Here is a 27,347-nt window from a genome sequence, read left to right on the forward strand (position 1 = left end):
TTTTTTTTTGGAAACACTTCGTGGTTGTTTTTTTCTTTTTAATAGACATCATTTTTACAGTTGGGAAAGGGAAAGAGAAGGCACGAGTAAAAAGTGTTTTAATACAGTTGCTCAAAAAGTGGCGTATTGCAGGGGCGAAGAGCGTTCGGAATGTGGGCTATTACATACTCATGCTTTTATATACTCGTAATAAAATATATTATTTCGAACCTTCTTTTTTTTGGTCCTGTTGGTCACGTCTTTCCCGGATGCTCTGATGCATCACACTTGCACGCGAACTTCACATATATATCAATTATCAACTCGTTGGTTCACCATTCGAGTCGCCGACAGTCGCCCAACATAGTTGAACTTACCAGCGTGGCGTGGCACGTAATTTAAACAAAATGACAGCACGTCTCCAAGTTTCTAATTTAACGATTAACGGACTTTTATTAACGGAAGTTGAGTTTAACGGAAGTTAACAAAAGCGTTAACACTTTTTGAAGTTAACTTAAAAGTTAAAGCAAAATGTTAACTTCGTTAATTAACGATTAACGGATTAACGAGTTAATGCCCAGCTCTGGTAATATAGTAATATTTCATCAACTTAAGTCCACACGGCGCGTTGCGTTCCGTTGCGTCGTCGCAACGCAAATATTTTGACGCACAGCCGGCCACACAGGCGCTGCGCTATCGCAGCGTTACTACGACGCAGTCAACGTTCCGTCTGTGCAGCGACAAAGCACAGTTGCGGCAAGCATTTTGTAAAAACATCGCAGTCAGTCCGTAGGATAGCATGGATTGGAAAAGACGTCTAGCGTTGTTCCTATTACTACGTCACCGCCGAAATCGACAAGATCACAAGACGGTATATTGTATATGTCCCTTCATTTCATTAAGAAGTAGTAATGGGAGTTTTATCCTCCCTATCAACGCACAAGCAACTGAGCGCTGCCGCTCCGACGTCGCAATGAGTACACCCCCTCCCGCTTCGTCTCGGAGGCTGCTGTCCGTCATGTGTGCGTTGCGCCGACGCAACGCGCCGTGTGGACTAGCTCTAAGTTTTATTTCATACTAGCTGTCAAGCGCGACTTCGTCCGCACGGAATTTAAAAAAAACCTTGTTTTGGAGTCTACATTTATGCCAAATTTCTGCGAAATATATGCACCCATTCTGCATGATTACCAAACATATTACTAGTTATAGTTAATATTCTCAAATGAACAAGTTCTTTTATTTGAGTGCGGACAAAATCACGGGAAGCTTTAGACGTCACAAAAAATTTGAACACTTAGTTTAAGGATGTAAATAAAATAATTTAACAGATTTGTAATTATTTATTTTATTTCTCTTACTTTCAAATTTTACACAAGTAATTTACAAAAGGTATTTATTCGACACTGCCGACCCAAAAAGCTTGTTTTTTAGCCGACTTCAAAAAGAAGGTTATTCGACTGTATTTTTTTTTATTTTATTTTTATGTGTGATAACTATAATAGTTGAGATCGCTAATATTTTCTTAAAAAATAATCCTTTCCCTTTTTAGAATAGAAACATTTAAAGTAGGAAACATAGAAAATCTAACACTGAGAAAAATTAACACTAAATAAAATAATTTTTTTTTAAAAAAAAACGTAATCCTCTGCAATTTTTTTTATGAATTAATATTTACAAAAAGAACAAATAAAACCATAAAAAATGTATATGAAACCAGCATCTTTATGGCTTCCAAGTTTTTTTTTTCGTTAAAATTGTTTTTTTTTTCTAGCAATTTTTCACAGATTAAAACGCGTAGTTCAATTGACTAAACACATCTATATATCTAGGCTTAAATTTGCACGAATATAAAAAAAATAATAATCTTTTCCTATTAATTAACTTACAATTCCTTTCAAGAGACATTTTAAATTATATTTTAAAAAGGTTAGAGAGAGCTATCACTGATTTATTTACAAATAATAAAATCAAGTGATTTGTTGCAATAATTTCGCTTCTTCGTCGAAGTATACATCTCTGCCCGGGTACAGTATCGCGGCGAGACGTGGGAGGTACTTCGCCCCGGGTGCTCTGCCCCACGAGACTGCCTCTACCTGTCCTGGAGGTAGAGCGCTGCAGCTCGCCTCGTACGCCTTCGCAAACTCCTCTGATGATGGATCGAGGATGCATAAAGCAAGACGACATAGAAGACGGATTCTATGGAAAAAAGGATACAGAAATAAAAATACAATAATTTATCATTTTTTTTTACACTAACTTAGCATTTTTGTTTCAATATTAATATTTTTATTTAAGAAAAATTATGATTAAATACGCTTTAACTAAATTTCTCTATTATTTTCATATAAGTGATCATAAAAATTTTAGCGGTCATTTTGTAGCTGTCGCCATCTTGGATTTATTTAATGTCTGTTTACAACTGCCGCTACAAAGTGACAAAATAATAAGAACTAGCTTTTACCCGCGACTTCGTCCGCGCGGAATAAAAAAAAATGCACACAAGATAAAAAAAAAAGTTCCTATGTCCGTCTCCTAGTTCTAAGCTACCTCCCCATCAATTTTCAGCTAAATCAGTTCGACCTATCTTGAGTTATAAATAGTGTAACTAACACGACTTTCTTTTATATAATATATAGATATAGATTAATGAAATATCCAACAAAGATAAACTAACCTAACAGTATGAGTGTCGTGATGCATAGCAACAAGCTGGAGCAGAGAGCGGCGCGGCTCCGCGGCCCAGCGCACGAGCACTCCGCGCGACACCTCCACACACTCTGACATGTCCGCACTGACAGCTGTCACACGCCGCGACTGCAGCGCCGTGCGGCACAACACGCAAACCCACACCGCCATTATGGGCTCATCGTCATTTCTACATACGCAGAAATATACATTTTAAAAACTAAATACTGTATTTATGGCCATTCTATGTTGTCTTTTTAGCCGACTTCAAAAAGAAGGAGGTTATCAATTCGACTGTTTTTTTTTATGTGTGTTACCGCGAAACTCCGCCCCTGGTGCTCCGATTGTGATAAAAATTATTATAATCGAAAGGAAGTACTTGCAGAGGAGTGCCATTTTTTTTTTAAATAACTAGAAGACTAGTAGATTTTGAATTTAGCTTCAAGATGTGTTGCGAAAATTAGGGACATTTTTGCTTTCAGCGCTTACGTAGGCTAAACTATAAGACATACATAAAAATGATGTATCGACGAATTGTAGCTCTTTAAATGTGCTAAATAAAAGTCTGCGATAGCATATATCTATCTTTTATATTTTTCTCACAATAACCATTTTTTATAATAAAAGTGATAAATATAGAGAAGTCTGTTAAAAATATATTAAGTGACAATAAAACTTTTTCTGATTACATTCTTGTGATGTACTAGCTTGTGCACGCAACTCTGTCCGCGCGGATTAAAAAAAAATAGTAGCCTACGAATTCTTCCAGACTATGTTCTACATCTATGCTAAATTTCATCGAGATCTGTTGAGCCATTCCGGAGATACCTTTAAACAAATATCCATCCATCCATCCAAACATTCGCATTTATAATATTAGTAAAAAGTAAGATTGAAATAGAATCTACAAAAATAATTAGAGTATATATAAAAATAGCATATATTATATATTGAAAGTTACTTACGGTGTAATATTGAAGGAGGTTAGTGCGCGTAGTACTTCAAGTGATGGGGGTGTGTCTGGGGGTAGCAGCGCGTACGCCGCGTGCCAGCCGCGCCGCACCCCCGCAGCACCCGCCGCGCCCCCACCCCATGCGCACGCGCACAACCGCGTACGCAATGCGCACCAACCACCACCCTCACTACCTGATAACGCATAACATAGTGCTTATGTATATTTATAATTATTTTCACATATACAAGTACTATTTTACCTGTTATTTATGTAAAGGAGATAAAGATCGTCTATTAATTGCGTGAGATTCGACAGGGGAGGGACACCAACAAAAACACGATAAGGGAGGGAGAACTTAAATGAGAATGTGGCTTATATTAGTCCTCTTTCTCTTCCCACCTTTTTCTTAGAAAAGGATGAGAAGGGGAAGTGGATTTGGCGGAAGAGGGGACGCATATGAATGGGTAATATCATCTTTCTGTGCGTCACCTTCTCCGTTGATTAAAGGTAGGCAATGCATGTGCGAATGTCTATGGGCAATGTTCACCTCGCTATTTCGGCGAATCCAGGTGACCATTTGCCATCTTTTGATATAAAAAAATGAACAAATTATTAACATTTTGAAACTTTGGAATTTACTTTGTACTAAAAAAACACGTCATTTTATATGTAGGGAAGGAGAGCTTGTCTAAAATCTCAACACATATCACACAGGGGAGGGATCAAAAACTTGTTTCACGTGATTAATCTGTAATATTGAGGTATCTTTTCCAGAGAGAATGTAATATTAGTAATTGTATAAAAGCCTACCTGATAGAGTCATATGAGTGGTAGCGATGGTGTCAGCGAGTGGTACAAAGTATTCAAGTGCTGTGAGTGAAGCAGCCGCGCTCGCCGCCGACAGCCGCAACTTCACACCACAACTCTGCACCCATTGTTGCCACACCTATACATTAATTAAAAAAAATCTAGTAATAAATAAAGCCTAAACCTAAATCTAGGAATAGTGTAACTTAACAGTGAAAAGTTTTCAAATCGATTCATTGGTTTCGTATTTCAAGAGACTACGATATTTTTCTCGCTTATGGAGTTTTCCTTCTCGCTTATGGAGGTTTCTTTCTCGCTTATGGAGGTTTCCTTCTCGCTTATGGAGGTTTCTTTCTCGCTTATGGAGGTTTCCTTCTCGCTTATGGTGGTTTCCTTCCCGCTTATGGAGTTTTCCTTCTCGCTTATAGAGGTTTCCTTCTCGCTTATGGAGTTTCCCTTCTCGCTTATGGAGTTTTCCTTCTCGCTTATGGAGGTTTCCTTCCCGCTTATGGAGTTTTCCTTCTCGCTTATAGAGGTTTCCTTCTCGCTTATGGAGTGTCCCTTCTCGCTTATGGAGTTTTCCTTCTCGCTTATGGAGGTTTCCTTCTCGCTTATGGAGTTTTCCTTCTCGCTTATGGAGTTTTCCTTCTCGCTTATGGAGGTTTCCTTCTCACTTATGGAGGTCGTCCATCGCGACGGAACAAAGACTCTCGCTAATAGAGGTTTCTCGCTTAACCAGGTGGTATACATATTGGACAAATCATGACGTAAGTAAGTTATTTTGACAATAGTAAAGTTATAGATACGTACAGGCAGAGCTGCGCCGGCGGCGGGCTCCAGGCACATGATGACGAGGGCACGACTCAGCAGCTCCTCTATCTCACCCTTAGAGTCCTCTATGTGCGGCGCTGAACAACAATTTAAGTAGGAAATTATTTAAAACTAGCTTTTACCCACGACTCCGTCCGCGCGGAATAAAAAAAATGCACACAAGATAAAAAAGTTTCCTATGTCCGTCTCCTAGTTCTAAGCTACCTCCCCATCAATTTTCAGCTAAATCAGTTCGACCAATCTTGAGTTATAAATAGTGTAACTAACACGACTTTCTTTTATATATATAGATATAACAAACTAGCTGTGGCCTGCGACTCCGTCTCATCAGAATTAAAAAAAAATTATAAATAACCTATATGTTATTCCAGACTATGTTCTATATCTGTGAAGAACTTCATCAAGAACTGTTGAATCGTTCTGAAGATACCTTCAAATAAACATCTATACATCTAAACTAAGAAGTAAGATTTGGTATTAGTCCGGGAGCCAGGTACATTTTCGGTCAATCATTTCCTCTAGAGCGAATCTTCGTAAAATGCATAAGGGACTTATACTATGAATACTCGCGACCATCAGATGCGGCCTATGTTTTTTTTTTCTTCAAGGAGCCAGCTGACGTATAATCCACCGTGTTATGGTCAGCTGACTATGTTTTTCTTTTAAAATACTACATAAACTATACTCTGATAAATTTTCGAATGAGAGGAAATTACTGAAAAAAAAATTTTTTTCTCCATGCGTGGGAGGCTGCCACTGCCCACCCCACCCACGGAGTCGCAGCTGACGGTCGCCAGTATTAGTATAAGTCCCTTATGCATTTCACGAAAATTCGATTGGGAGGGACTTGGTCATGAAAATCTGTCGCTGGCTCCCGGACTATATATTGATAAGAAACTCGGTACTTACCTAGGTCGGTGAGTACTCTCAGCATGGTCTCTGCGTGGGCACGCGCATGCTGTGTGAGAGTGGGCGTGGCCGCGGCGCGCACGCACTGCGACACGCTACGGGCACGCCGCGCACGCGCACCTACACCGCACTCCGGTGTTTCCCCCACTATTATTAGTTGACTAGCGCATAATAGTAACCTAAATAAAAAAAACGTTAAGATGAGTTTCCACTGTTTTACAACTTGTTCAATAACATTATTAGAAAAGTTTCACCAGTTAGTTGAAGAAGTATATATTTATATACATATTTATATATTTATATTTATTGTATGTATGTATATATTTATGTATGTATATGTATTATGTATATATGTAATATTTATTAAGTTTATTATTTAAGACATTATTTATGACGACTTGTACACACATTTACTTATTATATAAATAAATAAATAAATTACCCATTAAACAACCTCTCTCTATATAATGGTAAGCTGTAAGAGAACTCTTTTAGAGTTAAGCTTTCCAGTACAATACTTCATGTGTATGTACAAAGTTTAAATAAAATAAATAAATAAATAAATAAGTATTTTTTTGTACATATTTCAAATGTATACAGATTAAATAAATATTACCTAAATTGCATTGTCTCGTGGTATGGGAAGGCAGGATTGTGGAAGTCGACAAAGAATTGCTCAAAGGCTGCATCCAGCGCCGCTTCTGGCAGCCGCTGCCATGGCAACAGCGCCGCTTCTTCCAACACCTAACAAATTATATTCATCAAGTACCAAGATCCTCACTCTTCGGACATATTACTTTATTTTTCATATTTCCAACTTTTTAAGACGCGTTTTTAAATTATGTGTAACTTGATAGTTTATAAACTATCAAAATTTACATCTTACTAATATTATAAATGCGAATGTTTGGATGGATGGATGTTTGTTTGAAGGTATCTCCGGAACGTCTCAACAGATCTTGAAGTAATTTGGCACAGATATATAACACAGTCTGAAAGAACATATAGGCTACTTATAAAGTTTTTGTTTAATTCCGCGCGAAGGGTGTCGCGGGCAACAGCTAGTTATATTATAGTTGTAAATATAACCTGTGTGTCAAGTTGTAGTTGCGGGGAGCAGAATATAGAGATCAGCGCGGCGAGGTGCGGCGCGAGGTGTGCGTCCTGTACACCGCGCACCCAGCTCGCTGCGCACGCGCACCGCCACCGCGCACCGCACCACGACACTATCTCCCTGTCGCTACACCGACTTATCTGAGATATAGACATAAATCTAGTAATACTAACCATACTAAGACCTAAGCAGGAATATAACATTAGCTATGAAAATTTGATCAACCTTTAACAATGTTTAAAAGAATATTAGTTCGTAAGTACACTTTAAATTATAATTGATTTATGTCATATATTGTAAAAAAACATCATAATAATCGCTCTACAATTTCTATTAAGGTACATATTTGAACGTACAGTCTAACCTGGATAAACAAGTTCTGGCTTATAGAGTTAATATATCGAGTCCGGACAGTGACTCTCACTTTTTTTTTAATAGGAGAAGGGGGCAAACGAGCAACGGACCACCTAAATCCACCTAAATAGCGAAACTCCTACCTTTGCCTACCTTTAATCGAAAGAGGAGGGGATGCACAGGATGGGAAGAGAACGGTAACGTTCGACTGTATTGCTACATTACCTGCAGTGCTAATGGCATACAACTAGCATGCATCCATTGCGCAGTGTGCCAGGGTAGAGACTCCAGTGCGGAGAGCAGCGCAGATAGAGACACACGACAGGACTGCGGCGCACGCGCACCCGCAATGTACGTATGCACCGCCCACTCCCACACGTGACGTAGTACGTACTCCTCGCTACCTATACACAAACTGTATCAATCTACACTCAGGTTCGTTTTGTGCTAAGTTGGTCCCTTATCTATTTCTCATAATTTATTTATTATTATTAACAAGCTTTTACCCGCGACTCCGTCCGCGCGGAAAAAAAATAGAAAACGGGGTAAAAATTATCCTATGTCCGTTTTCTGGTTCTAAGCTACCTCCCCATCAATTTTCAGCTAAATCAGTTCGACTGATCTTGAGTTATAGTGTAACTAACACGACTTTCTTTTATATATATATATATATATATATATATATATATATATATATATATATATACATATATATATATACACTCGCGAGCAACCAAATCGACTCACTCCTTGACGGCGCCCTTATGCATTGATTTTATTAAAACGACAAATGTCAATTGTAAATATGATATGTCATTCGAAAGCTAAAGATGTCAGCTTTAATTTGATGTCATTTTTATTGAAATACATTAATTATTTCTTAAGTTAATGACGTCTGAACGTAACAGTAGGAAAAATCGGAATTTATGAATTTATGAAAAGGTCTCGTATTTTGGAAATTACACAAAAATTGGTAGAAATTAAAAAAAATATATATTAAATCAATATTTTGTATTGGCCCCTCTAGCCTTTATTACAGCCTGCAGTCTGTTTTTCATTGAAATGATCAATTTTTTTACAGTCGCTTGAGGAATGCCGTTCCACTCCTCTAACAATGCTGACTTTAGATCATCTACGCTCGAAGGGACTGGATTCCTGGCTCGAACCCTTCGTTTAAGCTCGTCCCATAAGTGCTCGATGGGATTCATATCCGGGCTTAGCGCAGGCCAGTTCATCGTGCGCAATTCGACCTCTTCAAGAAATTGCCGAGTGACTCGTGCCGTGTGACAGCGGGCATTGTCGTGCATTAACACGAAGTCTTCGCCGACAAACCCTGCGTAGGGCACAACATGACTCAGTAGGATGTCGGTGATGTACCGATCAGCTGTTAGCCCGCCTCCACGGCCGCCCCCAGGCACGAAAACAAGATCAGTTTTTCCCTCTAAGGAAATACCAGCCCACATCATGCAGGAACCGCCGCCATACGCCACTGTTTCAGCAAAACAGCATTGGGAAAAACGTTCCCCCGGACGCCTGTAGACTCGGCTTCTCCTGTCACTGCCATGCAAACACATTCTGCACTCATCAGTAAACAGTACCGACCGCCAATGCGTAATGCTCCAATTGAGATGTTCTCGAGCAAAATGAAGGCGCGCTTGACGGTGGCCTGCAGTGAATTTGGGGCCCGTCGCAGGCCTTTTTGGCCTCAAATTGGCTTCCTTCAAGCGTCTTCTCACCGTCCATTCGCTTACAGCCACCCCTCGTGTATGTCTCAATTCCTGTTGCACATCAACACCCGTGAGGTGTCGATTGCGCAGCGAGGTTGAGACAATGAAACGGTCGTCTCTCTCTGAAGTGCACCGGTGGCGGCTCGTTCTTGGTCTCCGATTAAAGGCACCAGTCTCTTGGAACCGTTTGTATACTCGGGACACTGCAGACTGGCTCAATTGGAGCTGGGCAGCGACTGCTCGCTGACTTAACCCTTGTTGCAACAAGGCAACAACTTGAGCTGCTTTTTCTGGCGTGGTATCCATGGTTTCACTAAAACTTTTAATGCAATTTACTGAGATGTGTACCGGCCAACTTGTGATAAGCGACTGATAGGGTAAACCGGATGTGGGCGGGTTTTATAGCGGGGAAAGGTAGCGCAACTCGTGGATACCTTATGGAGCAAATTTTCCCTGACGCCTAATTAAAATGCGTCATTAAATCAGCGCTTCAATTTTTTTTAGGGTATTGATGTTAAATGAGAGTATCAATCTTCAGCTTACGAATGACATATCATTTTTATAATTGACATTTGTCGTTTTAGCAAAATCAATGCATATGTGCGCCGTCAAGGGGTGAGTCGATTTGGTTGCTCGCGAGTGTATATAGATTATTAATATCATAAATGCGAAATTTTGGATGGATGGATGGATGGATTTTTGAAAGTATATCCAGAACGACTCAACGGATTTTGGTGAAACTTTGGCACAAATGTAGAACATAGTATGGAAGAACACATAGTCTACTTATTAATTTTTTTTAATTCCGCGCGTGACAGTTACTCGTATATCTTTATATGGATGAATGTTTCTTAAAAGGTATTTCTAGAGCTTCTAAACGGATCTCGCTGATATTTGACATAAATGTATAGTCTGGTAGAATACATAGATTACTAATTAAGTTATTTTTTAAAAATAGTGCGAACGAAGTCGCGGGCAACAGCTCACTTAGTACAACAATTGTAGCTACTTAAATAGTTACTATCTCACCTGGACAGTCGTCTATGAGAAGTTGTAAAGTTTCTCTGAATCTTTGCAGCATATCAGCGTGCGCGTTTGAGTCTTCCGTGTGTGTGACAGGTAATAGAGGGGGCGGAGTCCCAGGTTGTACCCACGGAGACCACGCCTCCCGCAACACAGACCACGAGAACCACGACACTGGTTATATGCAATATAAATAATAATACTAGCAATCCTTCGCAGCTTCGCTTGGATTGGAACTATTAAATATTATATAACAATTTCAAATATTTTGATTACTAAGTAGTTTTTGAGTTTATTAGTTAAGTAGTAAGAAAAGTCAATTTTTATTAGTAAAAATAGTTATAAAATGAAAGCTTATTTTTTTTAAATATACCAGTTGAATTTTAAGTTGAAACGAATACGACCTTCTCCAAATTATAATAATGGGCAAAATTGCAGGCAAAAGACGCACTGGACGAAGAAAGAAATCTTGACTGCGTAATATCAAGGAGTGGACGAATATTGCCAACGTGGCAAAAGTTCATTGAGCTGGTGGCCAACCTCCATTAATGGAGAGGCAAGAGAGTGAGAGAGAGTTGAATCTATATAAATGAACTGACCTCTTTCAGTATCATGTCCCAGCGCTTTAGTAGCGGCAGTGAAAGCCTGCTGTAACACTTGCAGTATATCTGCGAGGTGCGATGCATACGGCACATACAAATTAGTTTCTTCTGTAAGTGAAGTGCGTGTCTCCCACCAGATGGCGCCAACCTCTCTTAGGAGATTACCTAACTGTCAACATAATATGTACTATGTAAATACTAATATCAAACAAACTAGTCTAGATTTATTTAAAATACTATAAAATTCAAAATTTATTTATTTTAGAGAAATTACCACACAGAAGACAGGCATGAAGTGGAAGTCATTCCGCGTTTCGTCTGATGAATGTGGTGACTGGGGTCTAATTTTAGTCCTCTTTCCCTTCCCACCCTTTTTTAAGGAAAGGATGAGAAGGAGAGGTGGATTTGATGGAGGAGGAGATGCATAGGAAGGTTAAATATTCTCTTTTTGTGCGTATCCTTCGTCGATTGACGGTAAGCAACGCATCTGCAATTACGAATCGTTAGAATTCATCTATGGGCAGCGGTCGCTTCGCCATTTCGGCGAATTCATGTGGCCGCTTGCTCGTTTGCCACCTAGTAATATAAAAAAATGACATATTTCTCTAATACATAATTTACCTTAAAAATCTTTATATGTTTGTATGTAATATAGTTTATGTAAAACATACTAAAATATTTTAAATATACAATTATGTAGCTGTATACCTGGTTGTACGTAAATGCGTGCGCGTGCGCAGCGGCGTGCGTCAGGTGTGCGCACAAAGTGGGGGGTAGTGAGCCGCGCGCGCACGCCCTCAAACCCCCCACCACTAGCGCACACACCTCGCCTACACCGCACACTAAACCTATATGCACTCCGATTAACTGTAACAAATGTTGACTTGCGGTTAGATATTAGAGTACGTTTGCACAGATGTCAGGGGTTGGTGGAGGGAAGTGTTCACTAGGGCGTGCCCCACTCCCACATCCCTTTAAACCTAGTTGATAACTATGTTTCTTTGCGTCTTGGACTAAATAGCGAGCAGACATAAAGTTTGCATTCTGATCTTTTGGTTTCAATTATACCTCAAGGAGGACATGGTGTTCGGGCTCCGGTGCGGGCCCCCAACTCTGCGCAGCCTGAACCAGAATGTCCAACATCTTCTCCCTCTGCACTGGATCTACTCTCTCAGCCCACGTTGCCATCTCAAACTATTGGAAAAATGCACATGTTATAATACGATCTTAGTGTAGGTATAAAAAAATAAAGTATTTATTAAAAAATGATGATACCCTGGATAGATAGCTAAAAGCAGCTGGTGGTGGAAGTGAGGTAGTCAGCACAGTGTGGTACAGTTCAAGGAATGAGGTGTGGTCCAGTCGTCGCGGCTGCACGAGGGCGGAGCAAAGCGCGTGAGCCCCGCCCCCCGCCCACGCACGCAGCAGACGTCCGCACGCCCCCGCGTCACCACACACCCACCTCTACATACAAAATCACACATTTTCATATCTCTCCATTCCCATTTAATACTAATCCTTATCTAAATATATATGTTTATTATCAGAAGCAATTAATAAAGATTTAAAATTTATATATTACTAGCTATCGCCTGCGATTCCGTTCGTGCGGAATCAAAAAAAAAAACACAATAAATAGCCTATGTGTTATTCCAGATTATGTTCTACATTTATGCAAAATTTTATCAAGATCCGTTCGGTCGGGATCGATCCGGAGATATCTTCAAACATACGTCCATCTAAACATTCGCACTATATAAAAGAAAGTCGTGTTAGTTACACTATTTATAACTCAAGATGGGTCGAACTGATTTAGCTGAAAATTGATGGAGAGGCAGCTTAGAACTAGGAGACGGACATAGGAACTTTTTTATCTTGTGTGCATTTTTTTTTTATTCCGCGCGGACGAAATCGCGGGTAAAAGCTAGTTTATAATATTAGTAAGATGGAACATTATTCTGACAAATTGAAGACATCACGATCATAATCACGACGCGCAACCAAAATGCGGGTTAGTCAGACATAACCAGGACGGATACTACCGATGATAGAAAATTAATTAAAAAAAAATTTAAGCATCTGGACAAAGCTGAAACAGGTTAATCTAAATAAATAACAGCACATACCTCGGCAAGATGTGTGACAAGGGAGGTAATAGCGTCTACGGCAGGTGGGAAGCTGTGTACTGCGGCTGCGCTGTTCCCTGCGCGCTCCGCTACACGCACAGCAGTCTCTCGACTACGCACAACTCTACAAAGACGTAATCACTTTAAACTAGCAATTAATTAAAAAAAATATATAAAAAAATAAATAAGGTTCAGGGGTTAAACACTTGACTTGCAATCTGCAGGTCCTGGGTTCGAATCCCGTCATGTGCCAATGTGTTTTTCTATTTTCGATTTACATATGTACATTTATCCGACGTTCTTACGTTGAAGATAAACATCGTGATGCTGCACATATCTGAGAAGAAATTCAATGATATGTGTGAAGTCAACCCGCGAGGTTGACTATGGCCTAGTCACCCCTAACTTGGGGTAGGTTCCGAACCCCTCCGTCCCCACGGAATGTGCCCACTTATGTGCTGATGATTAAAATAAAAACTAAGCGGACGGTATCCAAAAGACATCCAGAGAAGAACACAAATCACATGAGAACATTCCAAAGAACTCTTACTTTTACCATTGGGCAGATTAATCGATAGGCCGAACGGCCCAACGGGAAACACCTACAGGTACTTCTGTTACCGTGTTGTTGTTAATATCATCTTACCTGACCAAAGACTGCAATGTTGCAGCGACACGGGCTGTAGAAGGTCTGGGGCGAGACATAGCTCGCAAAGCTGCTAAAGCACAGCGTCTGTTGCAGTGGAAACATACCTTAATACAAACATTCATACAATTTTCTTTGTGTGACTTAGTGTAGAAATGTCAACAAACCTGTTTTGTTCGATTCCTTCTTCCGCACCCGTTGATATCACCCACTCGTATCTCTATGTAGAAAATAAAGAGCCACTTAGTGTCGCGCTTAGGGTAGTTTATTGGTTACTTAGTTTACAATTCTGAAGGATCATGGGGTAGGGAGGGGGAAAAGGGGCGGTGAGAGCTCCTAAATTTCGTGAAATCACACTTTTTAGCCGAATTCAAAAAGAAGGAGGTTATCAATTCGACTGTATTTTTTTATATGTGATACTGCGAATCTCCGCCCCTGGAGGTCCGATTTTGATAAAAATTATTTTAATCGAAAGGAAGTGCTTGCAAATGGGTCCCATTTTTTTTTTTAAATAACTAGAAGACTAGCAGATTTTGAATATAGCTTCAAAATTTGTTGCGAAAATTACGCACATTTTTGCTTTCAGCGCTTACGTAGGCTAAACTATACTACCTACATAAAAATGATGTATGGCGAATTGTAGCTTTTTAAATGTGCTAAATAAAAGTCCACGATAGCATATATCTATCTTTTATAGTTTTCTCACAATAACCACTTTTTTTTCTTTAGAAACATTAATTATTCAATATACATTTTGATAAATGTTATCACATTGGTTAGGGTGGGCGTTACAAATGTGACGAGGACGGGGGAGGGGGTTAAATCATGAAATTCGTGGATAACGCCTAACCTGTATAGCAATCTTTATAGGTTTGCATGTGTCATTGCCACACCACTTGGTGTATGTAGGCAGGGGGCGGCGCACGCGCAGCGCACGCAACAACTCCAGCAACTTGCTGTCTAATTGCGATATTTGCGACACCTCGCGGCTCCAACTTCTAACAAGATAAAACTAGCGTTACCGTGTCGTAGGTAGACATTATTAAATTCCGTAGAACATAGTCCTTATTAATGGGTTGAAAAAACGCTTTGATATACATATTTATTTACATAATAAAAACTAGCTTTTACCCGCGACTTCGTCCGCGCAGATAAAAAAATGCACACAAAATAAAAAAGCTAGTTCTAAGCTACCTGCCCACCAATTTTCAGTCAAATCGATTCAGCCGTTCTTGAGTTATAAATAGTGTAACTAACACGACTTTCTTTTATATATATAGATGTGACTTATCGAAGATTGTATCAAGATTAAAAAAACCAAAAAAAAAAAACGATTAAAGAGCATCTTTATCGACTTAATAAAACTCAAAAGAACTATTTTTAGAATTAAAAAAAAATGTCATAACTTTTACGAGGGAAAAAAGTTGTATATAAAGAATAGAGAAAGTAAATATTGTAAATAAACAAAATAACCTTACTGAGCGTCAGATTCCATAGTTCTCAAATGTCTGTCCACAAGGTTGTAGATAACGCGGGCGTCTGACAAATTATTATGTTCGTCTAATAAAGGCTGGATGTCTGGTAAAGGTGATCTGTAAAAAAATGAAAACATTTTAGATACAATATTATATCATCATCAGCTCACTATACGTCCCCATTGAAGAGCTCGGAGCTTACCCTAAGTTAGGGGTGACTAGGCCATAGTCAACCAGAGTCAAGTGCGGGTTGACTTCACACATATCTTTGAATTTCTTCTCAGATATGTGCAGCATCACGATGTTTGCCTTCACCGTAATAACGTCGGATAAATGTACATATGTAAATCGAAAATCGAAAAACACATTGGTACATGGCGGGATTCGAACCCTGGACCTGCAGATTGCAAGTCAAGTGCTTAACCCCTGAGCCACCGACGCTCTGTATACATATGGATATTTTGTATATCTTATTGTTTTCAAATAAAACACTTACAATGATCTGGCTTCCTTTATTTGTAACAAAGCATCAATAGCTCGCTGTAGGGGTGTGGGTTGTGTGGGCGGGGCGTGTGGCCGCGGGGGCGTGGCCGATACAAACCACCTCGGCAAAGAGTTCCGCCGCGCTGCACTTAGACCCTAAACAATAACTATGTAAATAGGTTTCTTATATTAAAAAAATATACTCTTTTCATATATAAGAATACTAGCTGTCACCCGCGACTCCGTCTGCGCGAAAAAAATAACTTAATTACTTGCTTTTGTGTTCTTCCAAACCAGGTTCTACTAGCTTTTACCCGCGACTCCGTCCACGCGGAATAAAAAAATGCACACAAGATAAAAAAGTTCCTATGTCCGTCTCCTAGTTCTAAGCTACCTCCCCATCAATTTTCAGCTAAATCAGTTCGACCGATCTTGAGTTATAAATAGTCTAACTAACACGACTTTCTTTTATATATATAGAAGGTAGATAGATATTTATGAAAAATTTCAGCTAGATCCGATTGTCAGTTTTAGAAATACCTTCTAACATATTTTACTTTAAACTCTAACGAATAAGTAAAATTAAATATTTTGGTTGAAAAAATTACACTTTAGTATACCGATCGGAATTAAGGAAAGAACACCATACAATGAAATATTAAGGATAAAAATAATATTTAAATGCTTGTAAAAATACCTCATGTTGTATAAAGCGAGCTATGTCAGCGTGGTGCGGCGCCGCTCGACTCTTGTCTCCATCCGACAACCAGTTATTGTACTCAGACAACATCCTAAACAACGAATTAACATTTACTGTCACAATCCGTTAAATGCTCACTCTGATAACGATGTCCCTTAGTACAGATTTAGTGAGGCAAGGCTTAAATAAAGTATTTTGTATTTCATACAAGGAAAAATCGTTAAAATATTTAAAATGTATGAATAAAACTCACTTTATTGCACCCGAATGATAACAGTAGAGATGGAACTTTTCTCTCGTAGCAGAAGATTCACTTACTCTCTCTTCTGTTATCTCTTCTTCCGATGACTCACTCTCCGAATCATTACTACATTCTTCTTCTATTAAATCATTAATTGTTATTGGTGCACATAATTTCCTATCATATGTTTTTGTAATATTTGTTTTTCTAGAATCACTGGTTGTAGGAATTTGTTCTGTTTGTGGATAGACTTCAATTTTTAACTGTTCGCTCTGTATTTTATGATAATCTATGGCTTCTTGAAGACGTTTCTTTAGTTGCGATAGAACCCGAGACTTTATTATTCCACTGAAGAACAATGGACCAACTGGTATTGATGTAAGTTGTCTGAAATAAGTCATTTCAAACGTTATAACTGTTTACTAAAAAAAAAAAACAATAAATCCCTAACGGCTCTATGACTATTTAGAGAAAAACACGAACAGAGTTTCCAAAGCTGTAACTCAGAATTTAAGAAACACCCTTTCATTTTCTCCTAGGCTTGAGGGTAAAGAAATCTTACTAATATTATAAATGCGAATGTTTAGATGGATGGATGGATGATGTATCTGAACGGCTCAATGGATGTTAATGAAATTTGGCACAGATCTAGATCATGGTCAGGAAGAACACATAGGCTATTATAATTCCGCGCAGACAGAGTCGCGGGTGACAGCTAGTGTTTTATAATTAAAAAAATAAAACAACATTACCCTCTTATAAGTCGGGCAATAATTAAGTAAGTTAAGTGACTTACGGGCTGGAAGGCGGTCTCTGCAGATAGAGATGGAAGAAGAGCCGCCACAGTGTGAGGTGTGCGGGATGACGCAGCGGCGCGGAGAGCACCGCGCTCGCTGTGCGGTACACAACTAGCTCCTCGGAACTTATTGTACAACCTATTTGCTGTATTTAAAAGTATTTCAGTCAAAACACTTGTATTTCTTTCAAATTACAAGACAGCAAACAAAAAGAGGACACTCGAATTCGCTTAAATAACGAAAATAAGACCTCCGGCATCATCATCATCATCTCACTATAAGTCCCCACTGAGGGGCTCGAAGCCTACCCCAAGTTTGGGGTGACTAGACCATAGTCAACCACGCCGGTAAAGTGCGGGTTGACTTCACACATATCATTGTATTTCTTCTCAGATATGTGCAGCATCACGATGTTGGTACATGGCGGGATTCGATCCTAGGACCTGCAGATTGCAAGTCAAGTGCTTAAGCCCTAAGCCACCGACGTTCTCTTGACCTCCGGCATGTACACTTACTAAACTGTACGCGGAATTATTTCCACTTCACGTCTGTTTTCTGTGTGGTCGTGATATTTCACAAGGCGAATCGCCATATTCGTGGACCCAACAAATGTTGTGGTTGCGAGATCTACCACTGTCAGAATAAGAACATTGTATAAATTGATATTGCCATCCTTTTCATTCTATTTGAAAGATCAGAGACAAGATACAAGTAACGCGGGAGTGGAGATTCCTTTGATATCATTAACACATTGGATGCCACAATGATTTTACGAACTAAATTTACAGGACACTGTGGCACTGAACGTGTTAAGTTAGTGATTTATCAAATTATCAAATCAAATTATTAAATTAGAAATATTTGCATGAATCATTAAAACTTCTACGATTTTTTTTTTTTTGGAAAAATGGTTGTTTTTTTCTTTTTAACAGAAATTATTTTGACAGTTGGGAAAGAGAACGTACGAGTTCGGAAAAGGTAACTTTTTGAGCAACTGTATTAAAAAACAATAAACAGATTCAAATATTTAATAACGACAATAATCTGATCAAACTGAAAATATTTCACAAACTAATTGATATTCATATTTACCTTGATCGCATTATCAACGTGCACTTTATGTCCGTGCGCACGTTGTTGTGCGATCGCGTCCGTAAGGCGGGGCCACATGTGTGCGGACAGCTCGTACTGCGCGTGCGCACCTCGCAGCGCCGCCTCACATAGCAAAGGAGCCACTGAACAGTTACGCACTGCGTCGTCTAAGAACTCTTTGCTATTTTCACCCTAAACAATGAAAATACCGCACTTACAGTGGGTTTCTGAGACCAAGGTCTCCCAGAGACAAAGACGACGATATGTTTTATACAAAGATTTTGGTCTCAGAAATTTGTTAGAGTTGTTAATTGGTCACTTAGAGTTACAATTATGTATAATTCTCATTCTTAAATCTACTTTAAGGAAGACAACTTAATGACTACGAGTGCTGTAGTATATAAAATCAACTGTGGCTGTTAGTGTTTAAGGTTTTCAATAATAAAATTGATAAATCATTCTATTTCATCTCCGTTATGTGATTACCTGTAGCATGAGAGAGACAACAGTATCTATCGCGGGCACGTCCTCCACTGTCCGCACAGCAGTATCGAGTAAGGCTCGTGCGGAACTGGGCAGTGTGGGCGCCCACAGACCACGTAACCAGGGATTCAATATACCAGGATTCTGTGACCTGGACCATATTGTCTCATTTTTTTTTAAATTGGTACAATTGTTTCTAAAACTATTCGATGCAAACAAACAATCAAATCATTTTCTTCATAATATCATGTGATACTAGTTAGCGATTTAATTTGAAAAAGATTGACGACCTATAAGAGATTAAAAAGGTATTTACTAAACTTGTAAATTCACATCACCTATTCAAATTAGTTGGAATAATAAAAAATACTTAGAAATCAAGTTAAATGAAGTTCTACTTACTGTGAACTAAGTAATTCATTGAGTAGGGCCTTTTCTAACAGTTCAGTACTGGCGGGTCCAGCGCGGCCGAGTGCGCGGGCCATCAGAGACGGACCGGAGCCGAGCAGTACATTAAATACCTCCGTGAATCTAAAATAAAGGCAATACTAAATAATATACAATTAAAAAACGATATACACACTAGAAACTTAACTTACTCTGGGGTAAGTGCAACTGACTCCGGTGTGTGCTGTACAGCGCGCATCATGGCGACCAGACAACGTGCAGCCACGCCCGGACGTACCCGGGCCACACCCACTAGTGCACGCACACCAACAGAACATATCTGAAAATATTTACATAAAATGTATGGATGTGTATTAGTAGGTTTGTATATTTGCGAAAATGTAACAATATCAAACAAAACAAGCATATTTATAAAGAACTAGCTTTTACCCGCGACTTTACCGCGCGGAATAAAAAAAATGCACACAAGATAAAAAAAGTTTCCTATGTCCGTCTCCTAGTTCTAAGCTCAAAACCTCCCCATAAATTTTCAGCTAAATCAGTTCGACCGATCTTGAGTTATAAATAGTGTAACTAACACGACTTTCTTTTATATATATAGATTTTAAAATGTAAGTGTAGTTACCAAAGGTACAGAATGACCCCAACTGGTGGCTAACAATGCAAATGCAGTGGAGAACATATCTTGAGGTTCGGTTTTAGGGGGCGGAGTTTCGAGTGGCACCGCCCACTGCGCGCGGTGCACGTGCAACCTCTCCAGTACTGACCACGCCCACTCTCGCACCTCACCGCCCACTCTGCGTACATACTCGCATAGCCACGCCCCCATTGCCAGCTGAGTTTCCAGTGATACACCTCTGTAGACATTTTAATAATAAATCGACTAATAAATCCAATATAACCCATATCATACAAAATGTCTTACTGATGAGGTGTATACTCCATCTGAAGCAGTAGATGTTCAATGAGGTGCGGACACTTCAATGACCAGTCCTCCAGCACACCCAGCACTTCGGCGTAGTTCGGACGCCATTCTTGTACAGACAAGTAGCTGACTGCTGTTGGATCTACAGGTTCACCTAAAAGTTGTTTATCTTTAGCAAGATTTGTATCATAACAATCCTACTCCGAAAAAAATATAAGTTCTGTATTAAACATTACCCTGATTCAAATCTGCCAGTACATGTAGACTGATGGCGTGAAGATAGGGATGTACCGCTAGTAGTCGAGGCAGAGATTCGCGTGCGGTCACCTCACATGGCTGCCGGCACCACTGGGGCTTGCGTTTTACTGCTGTCTGTGTTCATTGACAATAACGTATACATCCCTATTAAAGGTGGATAGAGGCAAAGTTCATGACCCAAAACCCCTTCCCCCACAAACTATAATTCAAGTTAAATTAATCCAGCATTCTACCTTATTCTGATACAAGAATCAATGTAATTTAAATTAGTTGCAAGCCGCAACTTCTTCGCCATCGTACACTGATAATCAGGCTAAATTGCACCCTTTTTTATCAAAGAAATCTGAATTCAATCTGAAGTAAAAATCCCACTTAATTGCCTCCCCCCTCTCTCAATCTGTCAATATCATGAGATTAAGTTAAGTGTTAGTTGCGCCGACCTGGCAAAGAAACTGCAGTAGTGTCCGAGCTAGTTCATGGTCGTCCGCACGATCAAGTGCCGCTTGTAGTACTACGAGTACGCGCACGTCACAACGCACCACGCCCACATCTACGTCGAGCGACGCGATACGATGCGGTCCTTTATCTATGTACCAAAATATATTTTAAATGCGAGAAATATACCACCCACCCCCAAATATACCCACTCGATGACTTGCTGTTAGTTCAATGAGAAAAGAAAAACAAACCTATTTAGATATATATAAACACACAAGACAAGAAAATCACAGTCCGATAAGGATGTTATAACAATTTTCTGACATCTTGAATTAAAGAATAAAAGCTCACCATGTAATGTTGCGATGAGACCGAAGCAGTAATCTCTCGCGGTGGCCTCGCTGAGCAGCGTGGCCGGTAGCTGAGTCAAGTCCTTGCCCTGATGCAGCAGCAGACCAGCTACGAACACCGCCTCCAGCTCTACCTGTACCCTCTCCGCAACCTCGGGGTGGTACAAATGCCTAATGATAGTGAGAATTACACTAAATTATGTAGACAAAACTAACACAACTATTTCTGTATTTCACAGCACAAAATTACAATTAATTGTATTAAATTCTAATAATTTAGATAATCCATTGGGGATCCCATACTACCTGGATCGTTGATGTAGCGCGGCCACAAGTTGCAATGCGCACGCGCACAACTCCGTTAACTCGCGCTGCAAGCGTGCGTAATGCGCGTGCGCGTGCACTGCGCGTTGCAGCACGGCCAGCAAAGCGCGCGCGCCGCACGCCGCTTTCAGCACGCCGTGCCCGCCGGAACCATCGCCCCATTCATGTTCCTCAGTACTCTCTATGTCCTGATTAAGGATTAAACGAATTTTACTTATTTTTTTAACAAGTAGAGTCACTCACACAACGCAGTTAATAACTCAAAATAATACCCACCGATCTGTTGAAGAGCGCCATCTTGGCCAACAGTTGTCGCAGCGGCAGCGCGCGCAGCAGGGCCAGGGCGTCGCGCTCGCGCAGCAGCCCCTCTCCTACCGCACTCCCCTCCCCGCTCCTACCCACCTCTTCCCAACCCTCCACCAGCTCTGAACAGCAGAAAACATCGGATATTTTTTTCCACTCACTTTATTACGCACCCCAGCTCCCAGAGATTGCTACCAACATAAGCAAAACAAGGAGCTAAACCTGTTTTTATGATCATAATTCCCATTTATATTTATCTGGATTCTAGACAGACCACAAACCAGTGGCTATTAAGATCTTTTGGTAACATATATTTAAGTTATTCTTAGAAAATAACATGTGTCATTTTATCACATAAAATATATTTAACGACATATACACCTTAAATAAATTGTATTTACATAATATACACAGCAGGTTTCTGAGACAGAAATCTCTGTTTTATCAAAGATAATGACAAGGATGATAAAATGTTTTATACCAGAGAGTCTCAGAAACCAACGGCCAATCATAAGAAGATGTAATACTGTACCTTCGGTGCACTCGACCGCAGTCTCCAGTCCTGGTCTGGCCAGTATCAGCTCGAGCAGTGCGATGGCCCGCGCCGCGCTACACACGTCTGTCACTTGCACACGCAACACACGCGACGCCCAACGCACTGAACGATTTTGTCTAGATAATTAGAGATACCGTATTTATATACTAACAAGGCTGAGACTTCTAGGATTTTCTCTAGGATTTTTTTATATTATATTTATTATTTTATATATTACATATATGCTTTGTATATTGTAATATATCCATTTATAAATTAAGGCTTTAAAAGATCATAAAAATTGTTTATTTATTATGTAAAATTTAAGTTTTACTCTTACTAAATTATAAATGCGAAAATTTAGATGGATGGATGTTTGTTAGAAAGTATCTCTGTAACGGCTCAAAGGATCTTGATAAAATTTGGCATAGATGTAGAACTTAGTCTGAAAGAACACATAGACTACTTATTAAGTTTTTTTTAATTCCTCTCGGACGGAATCGCAGGCAACAGCTAGTTGTCGATATAAATAACATACCTGAATAAATGGTGTATAAGAAATATCAGATGCCTCAGATCTCTTGTATAGAGTAGCTTGGCAGCTAGAGCGACTACCCAACGTTGTAGTGATGCTGAGTATACTTCCGAGGCACCATCACTGAGTCGCATAGCTTGCAGTAATAAGGAGAGAGCTTCACGTATTTCACCCATACCACTCTGTATTGTCATATACACCAAATCTTCTATCTATAAAAACAAAGTAAAATTATGTTATCATACAATGGTTAAATTTTTAGTTTAAATTAATTTTGTTTTTAATTACTTTTGTGTGTTTTATATAATGTTTTTAGACTATCTGGTACCTTAATAACTGAACTAATTTTGACGAGTAAGTTGCCATTTCATAATATTCTTCTCTGGAGTACCATAGACATTATTAAATCAACACAAAACACTATTGTGGATAAATTAAATTCTTAATAAGTAAAAAACTAGTTTAAATCCAACTATCATACAAGTTTTTTTTTTAATCAACTATTTTTATAAACAGTATATACTAACCTGTAACTAACTATGTAAGTATGTAAGTATAGTGGAGCGTCGGTGGCTCAGAGGTTAAGCCCTTGACTTGCAATCTGCAGGTCCTGGGTTCGAATCCCGCCATGTACCAATGTGTTTTTCGATTATCGATTTACATATGTACGTTTATCCGACGTTCTTACGGTGAAGGAAAACATCGTGATGCAACCTGCACATATCTGAGAAGAAATTCAATGATATGTGTGAAGTCAACCAACCCGCACTTGGCCAGCGTGGTTGACTATGGCCTAGTCACCCCTAACTTGGGGTAGACTCCGAGCCCCTCGGTGGGGACGTATAGTGAGCTGATGATGATGATGATGATATACTAACCTGATAGTACGTCATTAAAGCTGTGTGCTGATGATGACAATATGATTCTTGGACGTCTCGAGCCAACGCCTCTAATCTTAATCGAGCAGCCGGTATTTTCTCCGTTTGTAATGTAGCAGTTTCAAAAGTGACTTGTACACTTAAACTTTTGGCACATGAAGGACAATATTCCGATGCATATGCTCTCTCCTTTTCAATCTTCCATAATAGTGATCTAGATTTTTCTTCCTGGATAAATCCCTGGCTGATTGTAGTCCCTTCATGGTCCATAGCATTTAGAGATGATCTGTGGTAGATAAATTTTATAAACATTATGTTATCTTTTTAAAATTTACAGGATGCATGTTTGCCAGTGTTATAAAAAAAATTGTTTACCTAAAAGATGACAGTAAATCAACAAGTGGATGTTCAGGTCCACTAACAGGACCTCCTTCAACAATGACCTCTTCTTTCTCCGATATAGCTCTCACTTCAGATATCTCAGCACCTCCAAAAAGTTTTACAGCTTCTTCCAGAGGCATGCATTTTATTTTATGTTCAATTTCTTCGGAGTATATACATTGCGTATTATATGCTGGAGGATTTTTTATTTCTTCTTCTTCAAAGGCAGGAGCTGACGGAATATCATTTTCATTTTGTGTGATTTCACTTGATTGACATATAAATTCCTCAGTATCAATTTTGACATCACTAATTGTGACTGTTTGCTGAGTGCTTGACGGATTACTTTGTTCATATTCATCATGAATATTTATTGTATTTTCGTTTTGTGTAAGAAATTTATTCTCAGGTTTTAAATTTATTGTAGCTATTCTATCAGAGAGTTCGGATTCATCTTTTTCCGATGTTTCATGTTCCTCTTTTATTCTCTCTTGAATTTTATCATCCAATTCCTTGGGCACTGGTATATTTATGTTCTGTTTCTGCCTAGTTTTCTTTTTCTACAATTAAATATATGCTCATAATATAATTGTTATTCTTCAAAAATAATAAACAATGATACTTGTAAATTCTTATAACATTCTAATTAAATAGTATATAATCATAGAGTATTATCTGAAATCTATTGTTAAGAAACATACGAATTTAAGTCTTATATTAAGCATGGCGCGATTAATTTAAATTTAAAGTATATAAAAAATATTAAGTTATGATTTCATCATTAAAGGTAACGATTAAAGCATATTACAACAATGTAATGTTGATGTAGTATATATACTACATAATATAGTATTGCGTATATTGCAACAAAGACTTCTTCGTATATTACGTACATCTTTTCGTTTTTCCTTGATCATAGTTGCCATTGTTCCACTATAAAATAGAATAACATTTAGTTATAATGTATATTTCACAATGTTTTCCTTACAAACTTAATACTGTTTCTAAACCACAGTTCTAAACAAATTTGAAAATAAAAAATCAAAACAATATTGATAAATGTCTTGGCACTTGACAATATTTTGACAGTTTCAGCGAATCAGCTGTAAACTCAGATGAAGAAAACCCAAGAGTATAATTGAGAAAACCTAAGTCAAGTTTTCATAGAGCGCGAGCGTGCAAATTCTGTTAATATTTTTTTCGCGATTACGAATCTGTGTTTTATAAATTTGTAATTTTTTTTTTTGTTAAATGTGGCATAAGAAAAGCTAGCTTAAAATGTTTTTAAAAAAAGTATTTTAGATATTAAAAAACAAGTAAAAAACTTAAAAAAATAACTTAATTAAATATTCAGTAACCTTTAATATATTTCTATACAAACACCACACTCAGAGGGGTAGGCAGATATTACGGATTATAATACGGTCCTCCTTTTTGGCGTGATCATAAACAACTCTCACGTATTCAGGTTAAAAGTTAAGGAGTAGGGATAAATAGAATTTCCAAGTACTTAACAAAATGAAATAAGTACAGTTACTTATCTTAAGTGACCTCCGTGAAGTTGGCCCCCTCACTTTCATTTTTTTACCTTTTTTGTTACGCAAATCGTTTGAGAATCGTTTGAGAGGGTTTGAGAGAAAAGAAATATCGTTTGAGAGTTCCTACTTTCTCCGTAAAAACAATTTCAAATTCTAGTGTTAAGTTGGCCCCCTCACTTTACTTTTTTTTATTTTTTTCAATGCGAATCGTTAGAGAGTCGTTTGAGAGACATTAAGAGAAAAGAAATATCGTTTGAGAGTTTTTACTTTTTCTGTAATAAATATTTTCATTCTGGGCATCGAAAGTTACAAATCGATTTTCTTTTTTTTCCTAATTAAATATGGCAATCATGCACTTGGACGTTTCAAATTTATTGTGTAGGTAGAGAATGGTAAGAGAGTGATTGAGAGGAAAGAGAAATCGTTTGAGAGTTAATACTTTTTCTTAAATAAATATTTCAATTTCGGAATCGAAAGTTACAGATCGGTTTTCCTTTACTCCGAAATAAATATGGCAATCATGCACTTGGTCGTTTCAAATTTATTATGTAGGTAGAGAATGGTAAGAGAGTGATTGAGAGAAAAGAGAAATCGTTTGAGAGTTAATACTTTTTCTGAAATATATATTTCAATGTCGGAATCGAAAGTAACAAATCGATTTTCCTTTTTTCTGAATTAAATATAGCAATCATGCACTTAGACGTTTCTTATTTACTGTGTAGGTAGAGAATGGTAAGAGAGTGATTAAGTGAAAAGAGAAATCGTTTGAGAGTTGATACTTTTCCTGAAATAAATATTTCACTGTCGGAATCGAAAGTTACAAATCGATTTTCCTTTTATTTCGAATTAAATATGGCAATCATGCACTTAGATGATTTAAATGTATGGTGTAGACAGAGAATGGTAATAGAGTGATTGAGAGAAAACAGAAATCGTTTGAGAGTTAATACTTTTTTTGAAATAAATATCTCAATGTCGGAATCGAAAGTTACAAATCGATTTTCCTTTTATTTCGTACTAAATATGGCAATCATGCACTTAGATGATTTAAATTTATGGTGTAGACAGAGAATGGTAATAGAGTGATTGAGAGAAAACAGAAATCGTTTGAGAGTTAATACTTTTTCTGAAATATATATTTCAATGTCGGAATCGAAAGTGACAAATCGATTTTCCTTTTTTCCGAATTAAATATAGCAATCATGCACTTGGACGATTCAAATTTATGGTGTAGGTAGGGAATGGTAATAGAGTGATTGAGAGAAAAGAGAAATCGTTTGAGAGTTAATACTTTTTCTGAAATATATATTTCAATGTCGGAATCGAAAGTAACAAATCGATTTTCCTTTTTTCCGAATTAAATATAGCAATCATGCACTAAGACGTTTCAAATTTATTGCGTCGGTAGAGAATGGTAAGAGAGTGATTGAGAGAAAAGAGAAATC

At 38.4% G+C, this 27,347-nt stretch overlaps 1 protein-coding gene and 1 long non-coding RNA gene across 2 annotated transcripts; both read right to left on the reverse strand.

Annotated features, from left to right (window-relative positions):
- Positions 1-1,924: 1,924 nt before the first annotated feature.
- On the reverse strand, positions 1,925-25,453 carry LOC106712902 (ectopic P granules protein 5 homolog). The gene is made up of 39 exons (XM_045679492.1): positions 25,258-25,453; positions 24,359-24,924; positions 23,984-24,269; positions 23,109-23,317; positions 22,568-22,707; positions 22,009-22,157; positions 21,715-21,920; positions 21,410-21,579; positions 21,061-21,206; positions 20,599-20,734; positions 20,363-20,516; positions 20,063-20,294; positions 19,629-19,756; positions 19,432-19,560; positions 19,033-19,180; positions 18,547-18,738; positions 17,454-17,599; positions 16,670-17,044; positions 16,414-16,507; positions 15,730-15,872; positions 15,237-15,350; positions 14,609-14,756; positions 13,926-13,978; positions 13,759-13,845; positions 13,113-13,236; positions 12,262-12,450; positions 12,055-12,180; positions 11,695-11,853; positions 10,984-11,155; positions 10,391-10,558; positions 7,860-8,038; positions 7,256-7,420; positions 6,783-6,910; positions 6,167-6,345; positions 5,237-5,334; positions 4,430-4,565; positions 3,630-3,810; positions 2,654-2,854; positions 1,925-2,175 (listed from the first exon to the last, which is right to left on the reverse strand). Exons 1-39 carry the CDS (start codon positions 25,288-25,290, stop codon positions 1,947-1,949), a joined length of 6,618 nt encoding a protein of 2,205 aa, XP_045535448.1. The 5' UTR covers positions 25,291-25,453; the 3' UTR covers positions 1,925-1,946.
- LOC123721234 lies at positions 14,615-16,501 on the reverse strand. Its single transcript, XR_006756185.1, has 4 exons — positions 16,414-16,501; positions 15,730-15,872; positions 15,232-15,350; positions 14,615-14,756 (listed from the first exon to the last, which is right to left on the reverse strand). It is a non-coding gene; the product is annotated as an uncharacterized LOC123721234 (long non-coding RNA).
- Positions 25,454-27,347: the final 1,894 nt, after the last annotated feature.

This window comes from Papilio machaon, chromosome 9 (assembly GCF_912999745.1).
Source record: "Papilio machaon chromosome 9, ilPapMach1.1, whole genome shotgun sequence".
NCBI classification, from domain to species: domain Eukaryota; kingdom Metazoa; phylum Arthropoda; class Insecta; order Lepidoptera; family Papilionidae; genus Papilio; species Papilio machaon.